This window comes from Sturnira hondurensis, unplaced genomic scaffold (assembly GCF_014824575.4).
Source record: "Sturnira hondurensis isolate 20B ecotype Veracruz unplaced genomic scaffold, ASM1482457v3 Scaffold0019835, whole genome shotgun sequence".
NCBI classification, from domain to species: domain Eukaryota; kingdom Metazoa; phylum Chordata; class Mammalia; order Chiroptera; family Phyllostomidae; genus Sturnira; species Sturnira hondurensis.
Window position 1 is genome coordinate 1,804,403 of NW_028092466.1, and position 21,228 is coordinate 1,825,630.

Genomic DNA, 21,228 nt, shown 5'->3' on the forward strand with positions numbered 1-21,228 from the left:
AAGAGCTCCTAGCACTTGCCACATACAGGCCATGTGGCCTTGAGCAAGTCAGTCAGCCTCTCATCTGATAGGTGACAAAAAGGATAATCACATCCTGGCTTCACAGGATTCCTATGCAACTGCCCCTTAGAAGAATGATTTCCCATGGACTACAGAGTTCTCCATCCTGTAGCCATGGAATAAAAAGTCTAAAGTTATTGCACAATACTCATCCAAGTTCCAGAATAACTATACTGATGCTTACTCACCTCAAGTGCCAGGACTGGGCTAGCTGCTTTATATTTAAAGCCTCTTATTTCCACAAGGATCCTACAGATGGCTCTTAGAGTCCTTGCGGACAGAAAAGCAAACAGAGGTCCAGAGACATTGCACAATGTCTCTGCTCAAGATCATGCAGCTTAACTGGTCTTTGTACTACAACAGCGCTTCTCTAGTGGCCATGGGGCTGAAGCCATGGCCTGATGGAGGCCTGCAACCCCTGAACTCATACCCGCACCCTTCACAAAGGATGAGGAAGTGTCAGAAACTGCACCCAGAGTCAGGTCCGAGACCCAAGCTGCTCATCCTGCACTCCAGGGAGGGTTCAATAACAAGCCTAAGACTTCACTGCCATAGCTTTTTTCCATGGGAAAGACAGGGCTGTTTCTCTGCCACAGCAATGTCCTACTGCCTCCCATAAAATGACTGCACGCTGGGACCCAGCATTCTCCATCCTGGAGCCTTTTTGCCAGGAACATCGCCTGACGCCTGGTCACCCGGCTCTACCTGCCTTGCCCTGCTGGCCTCTTTGGAGGCCCCATTTTCTTTCATTTAATTCTTATGGGGAAAGAAATGCCACATTTATTAAAGTGCAGGCTTATCTATTTCATCACAAATCTAAGCTGCAGTGATAAATCCCGGGGCTAAACACACACAAAGGGAACTATGAAGCTTGAATACAGATCAGAATCAAGAAGCAGTGTGGTGGGGCAGGCGGGAGGGGGTGGTAAGCTCTGGCCCAGCTGCCAGTTGCCTTCTCCACCCACCCAGGGGTCCTTCTGCAGGGGGAGGTGGCAGAGCTGAGGCAATGTCCACAATGACATACTTTCTAGAGATTTCTGGCACCACCCCCCCCACACACAAACATTCCATTTAGGAAAAATTGGCTTTGTTACCTCTTATAAGACTCCTGAATGATCTAAATGGTGGCCCTCTCCTCATCCAGCTATGGTGGGCTAGGCTACAGGGGGCAGGACAGCCCAGAGTTCCTGGCAGTGACAGTGCAGGGACCCAAAGCCAACAGGACACAGCCTCAGAGTCTAAGGAGCTCCTAGCTAAGGACTCGGAGCTGGGGAGTCTCCACAGAACTTTCCCAGAATGTGCTATCCTCATTACCATGATCATGGTCTGTGGTTTCCATGTCAGGACCGAAAGCAGGGAAACACAACCCCATCAGTGCTCAGACCCTTCTCCAGGGGCACCTCAGTGGCCTCACCCTGGAGCCAGTGACCCACCACATGTGATGGCTTTCCAGATCGTGTGTGGTAGAAAGCATCCCACAGCCCCAACCCCTTCCAGGACACACTGTGACACTGGTCACTAACTGTCACCCATGAGTCGTTTTTCTCCAGTAAAAGAGGTCCTATATTTTTACTGATGTCATGCCCACCCAAAACAAAGACCACACTGGCTAATATGATGTATGTGGGAGTGGTATGGCAACTTTAAGTAAGTGTTTTTAGAGAAAGGCAATATAATTTTTATGGTCTTTTCTTATTCATGATGCCTGGAACACAGACATAACAGCATGAGCTTAGAAGCCATCTTGGGCTGTGACATGAAGCCATGTGTATAGGAAGCCAGATCTACCAGGTAGAGAAGGCGCTCTGTACACTGTGCAGCCTCAGCATAGGAGACTGACTTCCTTTACAGGAAAAAGTGGAGCTTCTCTTTTGCATCAGCAACTGTGGTTTTAGGTATTTTGTCATTTGTAGGAACCCATTATTGCTGCACTTCGTCTATTGTATTGAATGAGAGCATTCATGCCATCATTTATTCAAGAAATGGTGATTGAATACCTGCTAAGTGCCAAGATATGTGCATTGTGGATACATTAAGCAAAGCTGACATGTCTCTGTCCTCAGGCACTTACAGCCTAATGGGTCAATATTGGTTCTCCTTAGTTAGAGTGAGATACACCTAGGGCTAAATTCAGGTCTACATCCCTGGGAGAAGGGAGTCTGATTATGTATAGACATGCCCATGTGAGGTCTGTGTGTGTGTGAGAGAGAGAGAGGGAGAGAAAAGAGAGAGGATTCTTTAACTTACCTTATAACTGCTGTGGCAACATCCACTGGAGAATTAGCAGCCCAGCTCAGGTCAGTTCATCAGCCAACGCTGAGACATTTCCTCATTTTCTCCTGGTAAGAGCTCTCAGGTATTCACTCCAGGTCCTGGCCTGGCCAGTCTCACCAACTACTTGCTCTGGCCAGAATCTTTGAAGTCACCTGTGACTCCCTACGTTCCATCAGCAAATGCTATCATTGCTACTTACAGATAAATCCCATACTCTTTTTTAGACACTAGTGTTGTAACAAAGATGCATTTCATGAGTCTAGTAATTGTTTCCTGGTTGTATAAAGGAATATCCTTGAACTTAGAAGATAATGATGGAGTACACAGGAGTAAAGAGAAATGATAGCATGATATATGAAGTTACTCTCACATTAGTTCAGTTCTCACGATGATACTGATGTTGCTGCTGCTGCTGCTGCTCATGAAGATGATGGAAGTGATGGTGATGGTAATAACGATGATGATGATGTTGATAATGAGAAGGAAGAAGAGGGGGAAAGAGAAAGAGAGAGGCAAATGTTAACAGCTGGTGAAGGTATGCAGGTGTTCACTGCATCATTCAATCACTTCAAAATTTCTCATTGGTTTAAAATTATCCAAAATAAGAAGTTAGAAATGAATATTTCCTGAAGCTAACTAAGTCTCTGTTATATCCTCCATCACTACCACCTTAGCCCAAGTTTCCATCTCCCTCCTACCACCCAGGTGATACAGTAGCTTCCACCTGCTTCTCAGGGTCACCTTTCCTCCACCTTTGCCCCTCCAGGGTCCATTTTCAGCATGAATGCCACAGCAATGATGTAAAACACAAGTCAGATCACAAAAGTCCATTGCTGTAAACCCCACAATGGCTCCCATCACACCCAGAATGGAAACCAAGACCCTGTCACAGCCCACAAGCCTCCACTCTGACTTCACCCACTGTGGCATCCCACACTGGTTCCTTCCTCGCCAGCCACTCGGCTCTCGTTTCCCACGCACAACAGGCACAACCTCGGCCCCACCCTGAATATGCACAGTCAGTCACTCGTGGCCTGTTCTCTCGGCGCTTGGTCTCTGCTTCCGTAATTTCAGTCCTTCTCCAAACTAGTCTCCTTCCTACCACTGCCCATCACCTTCTACCACCCTTCCCTGCTGTAAATCCCTACCAAGTGTTCATAGTGACCTGATTTTATGCTGTACGTCCATGGGTTTAGTCTCTGTTTCCTCTTACTGATGTAGTGCACTGAGAGTGGGGACTGTGTTCTGTTCACTCCCACATCCCTGGTGGCTGATACTCAGTAAAGGATCAAAATCATTTTTGTGTGAACAAAGGGATCAGTGTGTCTTGAGCCCTACCTGACCTTGCCCTTTCCTTCCTCCTAACCTGCTGTTAATGGGCTGTGGTCCTTGTACCCGCCCCCCCCGCCTGTGTACACCTTTCACTTTAGATGCTCACAAGCCTCCCCAGCTCTCCAGGCCCCCTTGCAGAGTCCAGCCATGCCCCATCCCCCATCATTAGCCCAACTTAGCCATGCGGCTCCTCCAAAATAGGCACCCGCTCTGCCCACATCCCTGCTTCCCCAGGGACAAGTCCTTACGTTTAAAGATGGAAAAAATGTCTGCTGCGCACAGCAGCCTTCTCCAGCAGGACACAGAGTTCCAGTTCCTTCTGGCCTTTTCCTTGGTTTTCTAATCATTATTGTCTATTTACAGAAGAGCCACAACTAGCCTTTCCAAAGGAATTAGTCACTGCTCCCTTATGCAAACTGCTAGACTCACAAGGAGTTCCACCCTCTAGGCTCTTATTGACCTCAGTTCACCAGCCAGGAGCCCCCTCCACCATCCTCTTGGCCAATTTAATCCTACCCACCCTTCAAGGGGCCTGGTGATGCCCATCTGAACACAACAGCCTTTCCCAGAGCCTCCTGAACACATGGCCTGGAGGGTCGGTGGGACAGCCTTATCTTCCTGTGCCTGAGGCCAGGACTGTATCCTACTCACCATCCTGCTCCCATGGGCCCTAAGGGGGTACTCAGCATATAGTGGGGGCTTCCCATCCAGCTGTGGATGCCTTGAGGCCACCTCCTCCTCTATCTCTGGTTCCTAAGATGGAGGTTCCTATGAAGTGGGAGCCTTTACTTTGTGGGCAAGGAACTTGGAGCCTCCTGGGGAAAAACTCCCACTGAGATAGGGGTTGGAAGCCTCCCTCCCCTTTCGAGCTTTTATCCTTCGAAGGCCCGAGGGCCTGAGGCTGGGCCGCCCTCCCTGGAGTGAAACAGCTATTTGCTTCCCTTGCCCAGCACCCTCTTGCTCTTGTCCTCATGGCACCGTGCTGGGCTGGGCCCTCTGTTTTGCCAACTCACCGAGGTAATTGTGAATTCGAACCCTGTCCACAGCACTCTGGCTTTCCCCCTCCCCTGCTCTTCATTTTGGTCACAGCCAGAATGTACCCTAAATCATCCTGCTTCCTGCAAGGTGTGGGTAATTAGTGGGCTGACCATATGGTGAAATCAGGCTCCATCTGCCCCCCACTTGGGCTGCCTCCCTGGTGGGAGGGGCAGGGAGGTACCACTCTGGCCAGGCTGACTGAGCCAGGCTGATCCCAGACAGGATGAAGCCCTGGGGGCAGGCAGGACCCCTCAGGCACAAACGACCTGGCTGGGGCAAAGGCAGTGCCTCTGGCTCTGGAAAGCTCCATGCCCTGTCCAAGCATGCCCGTCCTGAAAGCAATCCTGTATAGGGAAAACCATCCAGCCCCCTCCCTGCTGTCCCCCCTCACCCACTAGGAATAAAATACAGGGGCTTGAGATTCCCTCCATAAGTGGGATGAGGTTATGAAGTGGGAATGAACTCTCCCTCTCATGACGAGCCTGGCACTGGAATGGTGATTTGGCCCAGTTGAGCTCCGAGTGCCACAGAATCCGAAGAAAAAGACAAGTTGATGTAACGAGCAGGAGAGTGTGCTTGGGATTCTGAGCCTGGGTCAGACCCACAGCCTGCCACTGCCAAGCTTAGCACCAGTGGGTAGGGGCTGGCCCTGTGCCCCCCAACTCCATGCCCCTGCTGCCTCTGTCTGCCAGGCTAGTTAGGGACTCAGAGAATAAACTCAGAGCACAGTCAGGCCTCAACACAAGCCAGCAGCACTCCCAGTATAGGCTCAGAAACGGAGAACTGTATAAGTGGCAAGGTGGGTCCCCATCCAAGCTGAAAACGCCCGGTGACCCACTGACCCCTCCCCTGCTTTAACACACCCTGGGGTGGGTGGCTCAGTCCAACAAGGTGGTCTGCACTGGAGCTGAGGGTTCCTATCCAAAGAACATCCATCCTTGGGCTGAGCAAACACTGGCCTCCTCTGGTGTCCTCCCTGTCGTCCAAGTCCACCCCCCCAGGAGCAGGTGCAGACCCACAACCACAGGATAGACTCCACACAGCTGCAGGGCTGGGCACCCTGTCTGCACCTCTGCACAGTTTGACTGCAGGGCTGGGCTCTGGAGTCGGACTGCTAGCATTCAGCACCCAGTCTGGCCCCCCTTGGCTGTGTATTTGGACAGGATTCTGAAGCTCCCCACCCTCCAGCCTCAGGTTCCTCATCTAGAAAGCAGGCCTGACAATAGGGATTGCCTCAGGGCTGCTATTAGATTTAAATAAATTAGTGCACGGGGAATACTTTACCAAGTACCATCAGTTGTTAATACCGTTCAAAGCAGCCCTGTCCCCACCTAGCATGCCCAGGGCACAGGGCACAGGTGTCTACAACAGGACACAGGAGCACAGGGTAGCACACCAGCCAGGAGCAGAGGGAGTGTGTCACCTCCCTAGCCCGGATTCAAGCTTCTTTCCATGCAGCCTAAAAACAGCAGCTTCCACAGCTACCCACTAACTGATTGTGCTGGTTCACATGAAACAGAGTCAACTATATCCCCTGAGACTCTCCCGTGAACTACTGCTTTCCATGTGGGACTTACTGGGCCTTCTGACCCAGACAGGATTTTCAATGTACCATTCACTAGGTAGTTCGTGTGTGCCAGGCCCTCAGCCAGGCACCAGGGATTGAGGAGTAAGCTGGGCCGATACCAGATGCTCCTTAGGGGCCCAGATAGCAGAGAGGTTATTCGCTCATTTACTCCTCACTGCACAAGAGGAGATGTCCGTATTACGACTTACAGACCAGGAAGCTGAGGCATGGAGATGTTAAATAATTTGGGCAAGGGCTAGGAAGACATAGGGCTGGGTTCCGAGCTGGGGTCCAACATTCTTCACCCACTCCACTGATTCTCCACTGACAGGGAGCCCAGCTGTCATGGACACCTCTGGAGGGGCTCACCCAGGTGGGGAGTTGGGGGATGTGAGAGCTAAGCTGAGACCTAGGAGGTAAGGAGGAGCAGGCAAGGGTGAGGGACAGCAGACAAAACCTAACACTCCCGACACAGAGAACAGCGCAGTATGTGTGGGAGAACATGACCTCAGGAACTGAGTAGGTTCAGGTGGCCAGAGCTTTGGTTTCAATGAAGGAAGAAATGGGAGTTCCCTCTGGCTGCAGAGCCAAGCAGGAGGCTGTTCCTTGAACCCCCAAACTGGTATGAAGGAGGCCGCCAGACCAGTTTGCCATAGGCTGAACAGAGTGTGGGAGAGGAGGAAGTATGGCAACGGGGGTAAACAAGTGTTTTGCAAAATTCCACTGTCAGGGAGAGAAAAGGGGGTGGGAGGGTGTAAAATGAAGGGAGGGCTGTCCCTCTGTGTTGAGGTGGGGGAGGAAAGCACTTACATCTTAAAAGAACAGAGCACTACCCTGAGAAGCAAGGGAGGGGACACAGATCAAAGAGCAAGATGTCTGAGCACTGGAAATAAATGGGACGTGAGATCCCAGTGGAAGGATGAACTTTGAAAAGCAGAAGCGGGCTTGTTTGATATGACCTTGGGGTGTCTATACATGAAGACATTGTGAACCCTGAGTCTGACATCACCCAGGAGGTGCTGGCTGACTGTCTCAGTGGTATGTCACCTGCAAATACAATAAGGGTACTTTTCTGTGGTACATTTACACAATGGAATACTACTACGAAGCTGTATAAAAGAAGGAGCTGTTATCTTCTGCAATGACATGGATGGACCTGAAGAATATTATCCTAAGTGAACTAAGCCAGTCAGAGAAAGGCAAACACCATATGATCTTGCTCATATGTGGAATCTAATGATCAAAATAAACTAACGAGCAAAATACAAACAGAGGCTCAGAAACATGGAACAGACTGACAACTGTAGTGGGGAAGAGGAAGGTGGAGACTGGATGAAAGAAGGTGACAGAGATAGCCAAAGAACTGATACACATGACTCACAGATGCGGACGACAGTGAGGGTATTGCCTGAGACGGGACTGGGTGGAGGAGGGCAACGGGGGAAAACGTGGTGATGACTGTAATAGCATATTCAATAAAATATGATAAAAATAAGCACACCTTCTTCACCATAACTCTGGTGACAGATAAAGCTGAGAAGGTGAGTGCTGAGGACCCTGGTGCCCACTGTGTTTACTTCACTGACCCTTATTAGGCCCTGTCCCACTAGATGGAAAATTGGGATCCAGAGTCGCAGGAAAGGGAGGAGGGAAATGGGGCTGTTTAGGAGTACCTCCTGGGTTCCTGACGGTGCTTTGCCATTGACTCCCCCACAGTTTCCTGGAGAAGGATGTGTCTTCATTCACATGTCACAGGAAAGTAAATGTCACCTGGAAGATGCCTGTGGCTTTCAGAGAAGTACTAAGAATAGGAGCTGATAAACCAGAGCCCCAGGGCTAAACCTTGCCCATGGACTATTACTGTAAATAATGTTTTCTGGGAACTCAGCTGAGCACATTCATTTCACATTACTGTGGCTGCTTTTGTACTTCAACGGTACAAATTAATAGTGCAACAGAGACAATTACAAGGTGACCCTTTTTAGGAAAAGTGTGTCCACCCTTATTGAAGAGCCCTGGACTAAAGTCTATGGCCTTGTGCAAACCGAGCTGGGACTTTGACCTTGCTTGTCTGACTCTGAAATCCACAGGCTATCATGGCATTGCATTGCCTTGCCCTTTACAGGGTGTCTTCTTGTGGAGGGGGAAGTGAGAAACTTCTCTTCTTAACTATGTTGCTATTAGAAATACTAACTGGTTACCCTGCTTTCTCAACAAAGCCCATCTCCACTACTCAGCAACCCAGGTAATCTTACGCACACAGAAATCAGATCATCATAGTTAAATAAAATCCACTCTCCCTACTGTGGCCTCTGAGGCTGTGTCTATCCCTGTGTTCTCAGCATGTACCACCCACTTCTTCACCCACCACCTGACACATGTCTCTCCCTGCTATTCCTGAATCATGTCAGGTTTGCTCCTGCCTCAGGGCCTTTGCACATAATGCTTCCACTGCCTGTAATGTTCTTCCTCCAGATCTCCCCATGGTTGGCCCCTCCTTATCAGCCAGGTGCCAGCTCAAATGCCACCTTTTACGACCACACTATCAGAAGCAACTGCTCCTCCCCAGGTTCCACTAACACCTGCCTGATGGTGCCTCAAGCACCTAGAACTCTCAGCGGGTATTTCATTGTTTACTTGATGTCTCCTCCCACACAAAAGGCTTTGTTTTGTTCAGGACTGAAAGGTGAACTCAAGTAGACATACTCAATACTGCTAACACTGAAATCAGTCCTGTTTAATGTAAATATCATGTGAACTACAGATGTGAGCCACACATGCAATTTTACATTTTTAAGTAATAGTCACATTAAAAATAAAAACAGATGAAATTAATTTTATAAATAGACTCTATTTAACCCAATGTATGGAAAACATTACCATGTCAACATGTAATCAACATAAAAACTGTGGTGATAGCTTACATTCTTTTTTCCCTACCAACTCTTTGAAATCTTGCAAGACTCTGAAACACATTTGAAGTACTTGATAGCCTCATGTGACCTAGTAACCAACATATGAGATGGTGCATACTTAAAACAGTGTTTTCCCTGTGTCACATGTAACATGTCAGATGCTTCCCTGATCACTTCATACTAAAACTCATTTAACCCTCACAGTAACCCTAGAAGGAAGATACCACCTTTAGCCCCATTTTACAATGGGGGAAATCAAGGCAGAGTCTGGATTCACAACAGTCTGATTCGAGAGTCTGTGCTTTTAATCACCACCTAAACTGCTGCTGATTCTTGGAATTTTATCAAAAAGATCCAGTATTACACAGAACCACTAAAAACCATACACAGGGACTGGCTCTGAAATAGACCATGTAAAGGTCTCATTGTCCAGATGACACTCAACTGAAATGTCCCCTAACCTCAGAGGGAAACAAGAAAAGAAATCATTGGAACAACCAAAACTGATGTAAAAGAATGGGCAAAATGCAAGCCCTTCCATTGAGGAAGTTGGTCAGGGCCTGTGGACTCGTGCCTGTCTGCTCGCTCAGTCTAGAATACAGCTTTGACTAGGAAAGGGGAGGGGATATGCTGAGGACTAAGTTGACTGCCTGAACCCAAGGGAGGAAACAAGAACAAAGCATAAGAAGCTGACCCTAGAGCCCTCGGAGCTCTGCAATGTGGTGGTGGGGAGTAGGGGGTGCCCCTGAGAGCATCCCACTCTCAGAACATTCCTCCCAGGCATTATTTACCATCCCTGTGATTTCAGCAGGCTGTTTGCACCTTTTTTCACTCCCCACTGCCCACCCTTTTCAGCCTACTGGCCTCCCAGGCATCCTTCGGGCCCACTAGAGCACTCCGGCCTCCCTGGAGTCTCATGTTTCCTGCTCCCATCTCTGCACCTGCACCCTGCACAGGCACCTCCTCAGGGCTCCATTCATGTACCCCTAGGAACTGGGCACTGCACTGGGCACGTGAGAAGCTCACTGTGAACTGTTGGGGAATACAGAGTGACATGTAGCAATTACCCCGTCCTTTAAAAACACTGAGACAAAATCAGTTTAGGTGCTTTCGGAGGCAGATGCTGCCATGTCTAAAGCTTGGGTCAAACGTAATGGCAGGTTCTTTTTGAGGCTGAGATGAATGATATGCTGCTGTCTACTTTAACACAAAGTGATGTATAACGAGCCAGTAACAACAGAGAGGCTCAACAGTGCAGTGCCTGAAGCCCAGGCGTGGGCTGGAATCCTCTCTCTACCTCTCTCTACATGTGTGAACTTGGAGCAAAGTCTCCCTCTAGTCTCCCTGTTCTCATCTGTAAAATATATATAACTATGATTCAACCTCATAGAGTTGTGCTGATTAAATGATATGAGTAAAGCACATATAGTGGTGACCAGTACTTCACATTAACTATATTATAAGCACCGATTAATGTACTCCTGTTATCAAGGATTAGTGATACTTTTCCTCTACCACCAGCCTTGACTCAGTGGACTTTCTGGGTTTTTCAGAACCTGTAAGGAAACAACAGTCAAAGAGTATTTGACTCTTGTGGCTGCTGTGGTCAGCCTTTGGTCACCCTAGGTCATCTCCAGGCAGAGACTACAGGAAGGACAGTGACTGCAAGAACAAGGGTATGGTGTTGCAGGAATGGGGGTAACCCAACATCTGGGCAAACAGCAACAAGACTCCCCTTGGGAAAGGTCAATGCCAGTCTGCTGGGAGACTGTCCAAACAATAGGTATAGGTTAAGAAAGTATCGCCAAGAGAAAACTTGGAAGTGACGAGGGATGTCCAAGAAAGCAGACCTAGGAATGAAATGGCAGGACCATCAAGGACTAAGTTAGTGCATGTGTTAGCAGAAGAGCTGAGAACCCCAAGGTGAGAGGAGAATCAATATAATCAGGGAAACTGTGAAAAGGAATGTAGATAGAACAGGGCAGTGGGAGGTAACAGAAAGAAGGAAAAGAAGGAAAGAACAGGTAGAGAGAGATGATGTTAATAGCTGATAATAAAGATGGTGCTCATGATGATGATGAAAATGCAGATAACTTCAGAGCAGGAACACTGAGCCAAGCTGAGCCCTTAAAATACATGGACCATTTCATTCAACTCCTTAACCCCCCATTTGAGGAGGCTGCTAGTCATTCCCGTTTCACAGACATGGAATTGAAGCAATGGAGCCTGAGTCCTGACACTTGTAAGTGGGTAGACAGACCACATCATCAACTCCAACACTGAAGGCTGGATGCTGAGGCATGGTCCTACCTCCTCTCACCTGGGAAATCTCAATGTGCCTGAGTTTCCTCACAGGTCAAGTACAGGTTGGGTCATCTGATCTCACCATCACCTTACAGACCCAAAGTTTTGTGAGGCTATTAATCTCAGCCTCCTGTAGAAAAAAAACAGCCCTATTCCCCACAGATGGCTGAGAAAACTCTCATTTCCTATTAGAGGCCGAGTTTGGCCAGAAGTTTCCCAATGTTTGGGTATAATGCCCAGGTTATCTGGCTTCACCTGTGGCCCTAAACCTGTGCCTGGAAACAGGGAATCTGAGCTGCCTGGACTGGCAAGACTTCTGTGAACTAGTCTTTCTAGAAAGAGATAGCAGAACAGGCAGGATCTCCTGGGTGACAACCACTCTGAGCCCAGCCAGGAAGTGAGGTCGCAGCCTCTGGACACATGGAGCGATGGAGACCTGGATCATCCCAAGAAAGGAGGAAGAGGGCCCTGGGGTTTGGTGAGAAGCCTGGCACTGGAAACCAGGACCTTTATCTCAGCTCACTACCGGATGACCAGCTGGGCTGTCAAAGTGACCTGTGCCACACTAATTTTACCCAGAGGGCCACAGAAGGGGCACACAGACTTAATAAGAGCTCCTCTGCACACAGCGACAACCAATACCTGTGCCTCAGCTTTGACGTCCACCCAAGTAAAGGACAGTGTCCTCGTTCATTTGTTCCCTGAACAGAGTCACTGAGCAACTATGATGTCCATCCAGGCAATGTTCTTGGGGCCAAGCTATCACAGTGAATAAACAGAAAAAACCCTCACCTACATGAAGCTCACATTCTGAAAGGGACAAAGATGATAAACCAACAAAGCAGCAAATACACATTGTCAGATGGTGTAAGTGAGCTGAAGAAAATAAGGCAGGGGATGGACAGGCACAGATGAGGAGATTCAGAAAGGCAGTGCTGTCTGAGCATCAAATTTCACAGCTTGGACATCCAGCGTTGAACAGTTTCTGTCCACCACACAGGGTGTGGGATGGGGAGGGGGTGGGGAATTCCACAAGGAAAGAGCATGTGTGGTGCAAGGAAGGACAGGGTGTCTGGATTCCAACAACAGTTGCAATGGGCAATAGGCTAAAGTGAGGAAGCATGGAAGGGCCAGGCCACACAGGGGTGTGACACAGCACCCACCCCCTGTCAGCTGTCCAGGCTTGGTTATCAATCTCCAGAAAGCTTCAAGTCACATCCCTTGGCTCCCTTAGTCTGCCAATAAAGTGTATAGCTCTGACAAGAAGCAGGATGACTGATTGCTCATTTATACAACTTCCAGTGATGTGTAGCTGGAGCATAAATATTTATTTCCTCCAACTGAAGCCACTCTTGATAATAGGAAGCTGGACATCAGCTTTAGAACCTCAACAAATGATGTCATTGTTACTGCAAGGAATGGGGACCTCACTGTCCACAAGCTGTGAGTCACAGAGTCAGACCAGGTGAACAGGCCAGGTCTCCAACCCTCCCATCCATAAACACCAAGCAAGCCCACTGCAAGGCTTAAAGATCCTGGGCTCAGGAGACCTGCAACCCCAGATGTGGTATATTTCCTGTGCCTGGCTCTGCAGGTCCCTCTAGTCAATTCCAGTATTTCTCCTGGTGCCCGCTGCTTCCCAGGTATCCTCATTCACAGTTGCAAACTGACTCTTGCCCTCAGATGAGCCTGAGTCCTCCATTCCCTTCTGCCTGCCTGCCATGGAAAGGACCTGTCTCTGTGCCCCCTGACCCAGACCAGCCAGGCTCCATCCTATGGGTCTTGATGTAAACTCAAGCTCTACAGTCCTCCAGGTAGTTTCCTTGTTTGACAGCTTCAGCTCTTACTTGCCAGACAATGGAACCATGTGGAAAGCTTTTGAAAACTACCAATGTCCAGCTTCTACCCCAGCCCAATTAAATCAGAATCTCTGGGATGAGGGCCTGGCATCAGTATTTCAGGAGTGCCTACAGGAGTCCAGTGTGCGTCCAGGGCTGAGGATCACTGTGCTGAAGGGATCTTCATTAACTTTAAAGTGCAAGCAAATTGTCTAAAGATCTTGTTAAAATGCAGATTCTGATTCAGTAAGTTTGGAAAGAGCCCAAGATTCTGCATTTCGAACAAGCTGCAATGGGATACAGGTGCTGCCGGTCCCTGGACCATGCTTTGAGTAGAGGCAGCCAGATTTGAGGGGTGGGCATCAAGGGGGAGCTTCTCAGATTTCTACATCCAAAGTAACTGTCCACTAGGAAACTCCCTTTCAAGTTGAAAGGGACTTCTGGAAGACTTAGGATAAAAAGCTTTTATAGAATGAAAGAGGAATGTTCTGCCAAAGTGGGAACAGGAGCTTCTATACCTAAGAAATGATACAGGTCCTGCTCTCATATATAAAGTGCCCAGAACATAGTAGGCACTCGACAATGGTTCTTGTGCTGCTAATGGTATCCTTGTTTCTATTATTACTAAGGCAGGATCTTCTCCTACATCCATCAGGCATGTGCTTCCAATGTCCAAGACCCTGAGAAAGTGGTACAAAGCCCTACAAAGCACTTTCATCCTCTGAGGATGCACCCCAGGCAAGGGCCAAGCACAGGAAAGTGTGGGTTAAGGGGCTTTCATTTCAGACACAACCCCACGGCCCCTGCCTAGTTGAAGGGCACCCAAGCCTCTGTTTCTCTCATTTTGATTTGTTTGCCCTGATTGGTGGATAGCCTTCAGTAAACCCGTCATGGCTAACACTGAGTGTTTGCTACGTGTCAGGACCTGTTTTAAGTGCTCTCATTGGTTTAACTCATTACCTCCTCAGAACAATGCTGGTGGCAGGTAGGGCCAGAAAACAAACTGAGGAGATACATTGCAGAGTCCATGCTTGCCCAGTGCTTCTCAAACTTCACTTGCTGAATTCACCAAAGTATAGGTTGCAATCAGCAGGTGAGATGGGGCCTACAAGTCTGCATTTCTCACAAACTCCTAGGTGATGCTGATGAGGCAGGTTCATGAAGAATATTTTGTGTAGGAAAGCCGCCCATGTGCTATGATGCTTCCTGATATTTCTGGATATCTTCCTTAAAATTCCCCTAAATGCCTCTCACCACCAAACTCCTTCAATTGGTGGTGTGTTCATTTGAGAACCACAGTCAAGGGCAAAGTCAGTCAATCTCTACTTTGAACACTCGGGCAAAGTTCTGTTTAAATTCTGCTCAAATTGCAATATTTTGTGGCAAAGGTTATCGGCTCTTTGGAAAAGCAATCGTGTCCATTATAACCTATAGATGTTGTGAGTTGTTACAAAATTGCTTTTCAATTCAAGTGCTTTATGGACCAGGGAAACAAACCCCACTTCTGAGAGTACAGTGAAGAGTTCTAATCCGAGAAAAACTAACTGGGGTTTCTCCAAACATAGGAGTGCATCATATAACTATAAGCTTGCTTTCTTTTTCAGATCACTAGAGGAGAGGATATACTTAGAACCAAGAAGAAATGACACATATTCCTGCTGCGTGAAAGGCATTAAAGGCAAATCAAAACTGTCTGCTTAATCAGTCTTGACTCAGTGGCTGGCAACTAGCTGGCTTATCAATGAGACAAAGAAAATTGGAGCAGACAGGTGAAGGTAAACTCCCAAGGATGCTTTGGGTACCAGAGTGACCTGAAGTGCTGGAATTGCAGACAAGGTTTTGAAGTAGCTTGACTTCAAGCTGTGAATCTTCAGGGAAAGAAAATGCCCTACTCAAAGGCAGTCAAAATACCAAGGTTAGGTTCAACGATGAGCAATGATTCTGAGGATTAGTTAGCATGGCACCTGGGTGCCATTCCCACAGCCCAGCGGGCCTCAAACTTTGCTCCATGTTAGAATCACTGGGAAGCTTTAAGCATCACCCTCCACCATGCTCAGGCCACACCCCCACAGCAATTAAATCACAACCTCTGGAGTTGGGGCCCAGGTCCCCTTAATTTTTAAGGTTCCCCAAAGTAATTCCAATGTGTACCTAAAGTTGGGAACCACTGACATAGTCCTTTCATGGTCTCACTCATAAAATGAAAGACTCCACTGGCCCTGTGGTTCTACAACCTGCCCGCATGCTGGAATCACCGTGTGGAGAGTTTTTACAATACTGATGCCAACAGCATCCCTACATATTTTGGTTACTTTGAGGGGCCCAGGCCCCAGCATTTTTTAATAGCTTACCAGGTGATTCTGAAGTACATCTGGAAAATACAATTAAAAAAACTACTTAAATAAACAAAAAATAAAGTACATCTGGGTAGATAGCTCTGGCCCAGATGTGATTTTTTCTTTTTTCTTTTTTCCCTGAGATTCCTTCTGTTGCTCCCATTTTAAACATCTATGATATTAAGGCTAAAAATGCATCTTAAACTTTTTGCAAAGATGAGTCTCTCACCTGTCCTTTTAAATCAGGGATCTCTAACTTTGGAAAGGTCTGTGAACTCTCTTAAATTCTATGCAAAATGTTGGATGAATACATTTATTCATATATATGTATTTTTTAAGGAGAATGTCCTTAACTTTTATCAGATTCTCAAAAGATTTAATGCTATTACCTTAAAGGCAAGTAAGTGGTTTCTGATTTAATACATTTAAGAAAATTCAGGAATGAATGGGAAATAAACGTGATCCAACAGCATATTCACTTTTATTTTGCATTTGTAAGACACCCACTGCCACCTAGCATTGCATATCCTTATTGCAGGTTTAGTTCAGACTATATAACCCATCCTTTGAAAAGGGTGAGAGATGTGAAGATTTCAGACCCAAGTATCAAAACTGCAGCTGGGTCAGAGACTGGGGTCACTGCTGGGGCCAGGATGTGTGGTAAAGCTCATAATGAGAAATGACTTCTCCAGCTGTACTTGTGAGGAGACTGTCCATTCAGATACTTAGGGCTCATGTCTGCCACTGTGTTAGGATATTAGGATTTCCTAGTCCTGATTATTGTTAGCTTTATGCCTCAGCTTAAATCCTGGCTTTCTTTCTTACAACCTTGTATCCTTGCGAAAAATTACTGAACTGTTCTGTTCCTCATATGGAATGGAGACAATATAAATCCTCTGAAGATTGCTGTGAAGAATGAGAAAATACATGCAAAATGTTCTGCATAATACTTTGGCACAGAGCAAGATCCAATATATGTGAGATTATATTACTGTCATTAATGATGTCTTACTACTATTAACATCTTAGTGACCTTGTCCAAGTCATTGAATTTCCTTGCGCCTCATTTGTTGTTCCACACGACAAGGAACATGAGCCCTGCTCCATTTCCTTCAGTTACAGCAACGACCAGGTAGAAGGGTAGAAGGTATGTTGCTATTCCATGGCAACTCATCAACCATCCAGGAGTTGCTAACACACAGAGAAGGGTCGCACAGATGTAACCCCTACCCTCGCAAGTGCTTTTTGAGATGCTGATAGTTCAGAAGTCTCTACCATAGCCTGCAGCAATTTCTCGTCACAGAGCATCCTAGACAGCCTACATCTTGCCCCAAGTGGTCAAGTGGGTGACCAGACTCCACCACAAGCTCCCTTTCACACAGGACAATTACACCAGCCACTCACTACATCACAGATGCCCTAAATCAACAGCATGTTTCTGGACATTCATTGGCAGCAATCTCTACCATGCCAGTCCCTCCCCAGGGGACAGTCCCCAGACTCTTTCACAAGTTCATCTGCCCATTAGAGAGTCTCAAGGCACAGGCTCCATGACCTTCCCCACAGGAGCAGCATCATCCCCAAACTTCTCAACAGCCTCAGCAAATACTCTAGGCGGTCAGCTCACACTTACCTGGAGTCGGCTTGGCCGTGCGCACAGGGGTGTAGTGGTTTTTGGAGGATGATCTGACTGGCGTGTTCTCTTTGGGGGAGGTATCGATAGCCGAGATAGTTTCTCTTTCACAGTGTGCTATGGGGATTGGTCCCTGTTGTCTCAAGATGTCAGCCAGAGCCCTAAAGGAAGAGGAGATCACATGGTGAGATTCCTGAGCAAGTGCATGCGGCCCCAAAGGCCCTCCAATGCATGGAGCCACGGCACTCAGTCCACAGCCATAGCTTCATCGGGGCTGGTCTTAGGAGGAACAGAGTAGGGGTGGCCATGCCTGGGGGTATAGGCACTAGAATGGAGTGATTATAGATTCTTTCTTTAATTCATTTCAATCAAGGAACTCTGAGCCCTTTCAAAATATTGGCCTCCCCAAATTCCCCCCAAGCCCCACAGATATCTACAGCAGCTGGCCACTGCAGTAGAGACTGATACTGTTGTCCTCAAACTCAGCAGCAGGTTACTAATATCAGAGCCACCAGCCTCCCCATCAAAATGAGCACCGAGTAGCATGCACTCTGTGATGGCAACTCAAATAAGTACAACCCACACCTCCCACCATCAAAAAAAGGTGTGATTTAGCTGCAAAGATAATGTACAGATAAAAAGATAAACATGAGAATGCATGAATGGTGCCAACAGGGAGCACAACTGGAGCTCAGAGGAGTAACAATTACAAACACAAGGAGGAAAATGCTCAGGATGCAGGAGAGATGCAGAGATGCCACAGTCCTCACTGGAGTGGCCCACCCCTCTGCAGGAGGCCCAGCTACCCAGAGGGCAGCTGTTATTCAGTCAACAACCAAACCCACATTTCCTGAGTACTCAGCATGCATCTATCCCTGCAGAGAGAGGTGAACGGGACCCAGTTCCTGCTATCTGAGGGCTCACAGTTAGGGGAAATCACTGCACAACCTGATTTTAAGCCAGACCCACTTTGGTGGTGTGGCACATGAGATAAGCAGTGTTGAGAGAAAAGAGACACACTAGGATACTCTGGGAAGACAAAGATGAAGGAGACATGTCTCAAGAGACCACGATCTGTATATTATCCTTCTGGGGCCAGGCACACGGGTCTGAGTGGACCTGTTTTGCATGAGCTGTACACTCTTCTCTCCACTAGGGGTGTCCCTGAGGTGCGGGACAAGGCAGCAGGCCTCCAGGCCCCTCTCAGCCAGCTCAGCCCAGCCAAAGGCTCCATTCACACCTGGATCCCAGCTCCCACATGCCATTCCCTTGGAAAGTGACAATGCTGGAAGTTTAAAAACATGCCTGGCTGGGGATGACTTGTTTCCTTCCATTTTGCTGCCTCCGACACACTGAACCTTCCTGGGAGAAGAGCATCACAGCAGCAATCTTATCATTCATTCAGTGGCATTTATACAGCAATTTCAGATTTTCCAAGCACTTCTCCCCCTTGGTGGCTTTCTTACTTCAGCAGTTCAGGGAGGAGCAGACTCATGCCACCCCCCCCCCCCATGCCCTCCAGGAGACCACCAGTGGGGAGAACATAGAAGCTCGCTAGTTTGGTAAAGGGAGTTCAGGTGGACCTGTGGTCTAGATCAGAGACTGAGCTGAGTGTCCTGGGAATAAGAAAAAGGAATGGCCTTGACAGTCAAGAAATTTGGGTTCTCATCCCAGCTCTGCCTCTGATGAGCTATGAGCCTTTGGGCAGATCTCTTAATCTGTAAAAGTAAAATTTATTACAGAGAACAAACAGACTGACAGCTGTCAGAGGGAAGAACAGTTAAGGGGCTGGGTGACAAAGATGAAGGGATTAGGCAAAAAATATAAAAACACCTCATAGGCACAGACAACAGCACGGTGATGACCAGGGGGCCGGGGGTGGGAGGAAGATGTGGGTAAAGGGGGGGAAATGGTGATGGAAGGAGACTTGACCTGGGGTGGTGAACACACAGTACAATATATGGAGGATGTTTTATAGAAAAGTACAACTGGAATCTACATATTTTTATTAACCAATGTTAACTGAACAAAAATAAATAAAAAAATTAAATTTTAAACTTTTCCCTCTCATTAGCAAAACAAGGATTTACAGTAGCATGACCTCTAAGATATCTTCTAATTTCAAAATGTGACATTTTATTTTTAAAACTACACATGTAGTCAAGTTACCTGATTCCTCCATCCTCCTGTTTCTCAACCACACCTTCCTGCTATGTCTACACAGTCAGAACACAGTGAATAAAAAGTTAAAACAGAAATATGGACCAATGGACTAGAGAGTCCAGAAATGAATCCATCTACACCTATGGACAGCTGGTTTTCCAAAGGGGTGTCAACAAATGACGCTTGGACAACTGCATATCCACAAGCAAAAGAATAAACCTGGACTCTTAATTCATACCTTACATAAAAATTAACTTAAAACAGATCACAGATGTAAATATTAGAGCTAAAACTGTAAACTCTTAGGAAAAATGTAAGTAAGTTCTTGTGGCATAAATTTGGCAATGGTTTCTTAGCTACAACACCAAAAGCACAAACAACAAAAGAAAAACAGACAAATTGGACTTCATCATAAAGTTTTCTGCATCAGAAAATGAACGATAACCCATAAAATGGGAAAAGATATTTGCAAATCGTATTTCTGATGAGAGATATCCAGGATATGTAAGAACTCTTAAAATCCAACAATAAGAAAACGGCCCCATTTAAAAACAAAGGATATAAACGGACATTTCTCTAAAGACGTAAACATGAAGAGCAGCTCAGCACCTTCGGTCACCAGAAAAATGTCCGTGGAACCCACGATGAGATGCCCTCAGACCCACTGAAACAGCTGTAAGCAGGGGTGGGCAAGGACGCAGAGACATCAGAGCCTTTGTAAGCTGCTGGAGGGAGCGCAAAATGGCGAGGGCCCTTTGGTAACGAGTTGAGCAGATCCTCGAGGTGTTCAACATAGAGGTACCATATGGCCTAGCAATTCTACTTCTAGGTATGCACCCAAGAGAAATAAAAACATATATCCCCATAAAAGTTGTATATGAAGGTTTATACCAGCATTATTAATAATAGCCAAAAGGTGGAAACAACCTGCGTGTACCTCAACTGATGAACAGATAAATGAAGCATGTTGTGTTCACATAATGGATTATTTATTGTTCAGCCTTTAGAAAGCAATGATGAACTGACACACACTATCACATGAATAAACTCTGAACGCATCATGCATCATGCTAAGTGAAAAAAGCCAGTCACAGAAGACCACATGTTAAATATGCCATCTATGTAAAATGCCCAGATTGGGCAGATCCATGGAGAGAGAAAACAGATTTGCATTCCCAGGGCTGAGGGGAGAGGGAAAGGGAGAGGGACTGCTAAGAGGTGTAGGGTTTCTTTTGGGGGAAGGCAAAAATGTTCAAGAATTAGGTAGTAGTGATTGATACTTTCACAATTCTAAATGTACAAAAATCACTGAATTGTACAGTTTAAAATTTATATAGTTTAATTTACAGTTTAATATATATCAATAAAGCTAATATTACAAAAGAAAAAGTGTTGTATTATTTTTCTTTCTTTCTTTTTCTTGTTTCCCAAGTTTGTTGGGACTCCTGCGTGTCTGGAGTGTGGATTCCTGTGGTTGAGTCCACTGCTTTCAGTAGGCCAAACCTGAACCTACATTAGTCATCCTCCATGCGACCTTGGACATCAGCAATGTCCAGCAGGAGAGCCCAGCACAGAGAATTGCACGACTTCAAATGTCAACAGTGGCAGGCATGAAGAACCCTGACTTACATCTATACAGCACTAGATGAAGTGGGTCTGAGATGAGGGCTCAACACAGTCCAGTTAGACAGGGCCTCCTGAGCCGGCCAAATGGCGACTGGAGCAGGGCTGGGCTCTGCCATGCAGTGGAGCTGGGCACAGTGAAATG

General features: G+C 47.0%; 1 protein-coding gene across 1 annotated transcript in view; it reads right to left on the reverse strand.

Annotated features, from left to right (window-relative positions):
• Positions 1-2,537: 2,537 nt before the first annotated feature.
• Positions 2,538-21,228, reverse strand: part of LOC118974650 (protein shisa-6-like) — a 36,630-nt gene continuing 17,939 nt past the window's right edge. Inside the window, exons 2-3 of the mRNA XM_037028168.1 lie at positions 17,298-17,458; positions 2,538-2,746 (exon numbers count right to left, since the gene is read on the reverse strand). Of these exons, the coding sequence (XP_036884063.1) occupies positions 2,718-2,746; positions 17,298-17,458 (190 nt within the window). The 3' untranslated portion in view covers positions 2,538-2,717. The remainder of the gene's footprint in view (positions 2,747-17,297; positions 17,459-21,228) is intronic.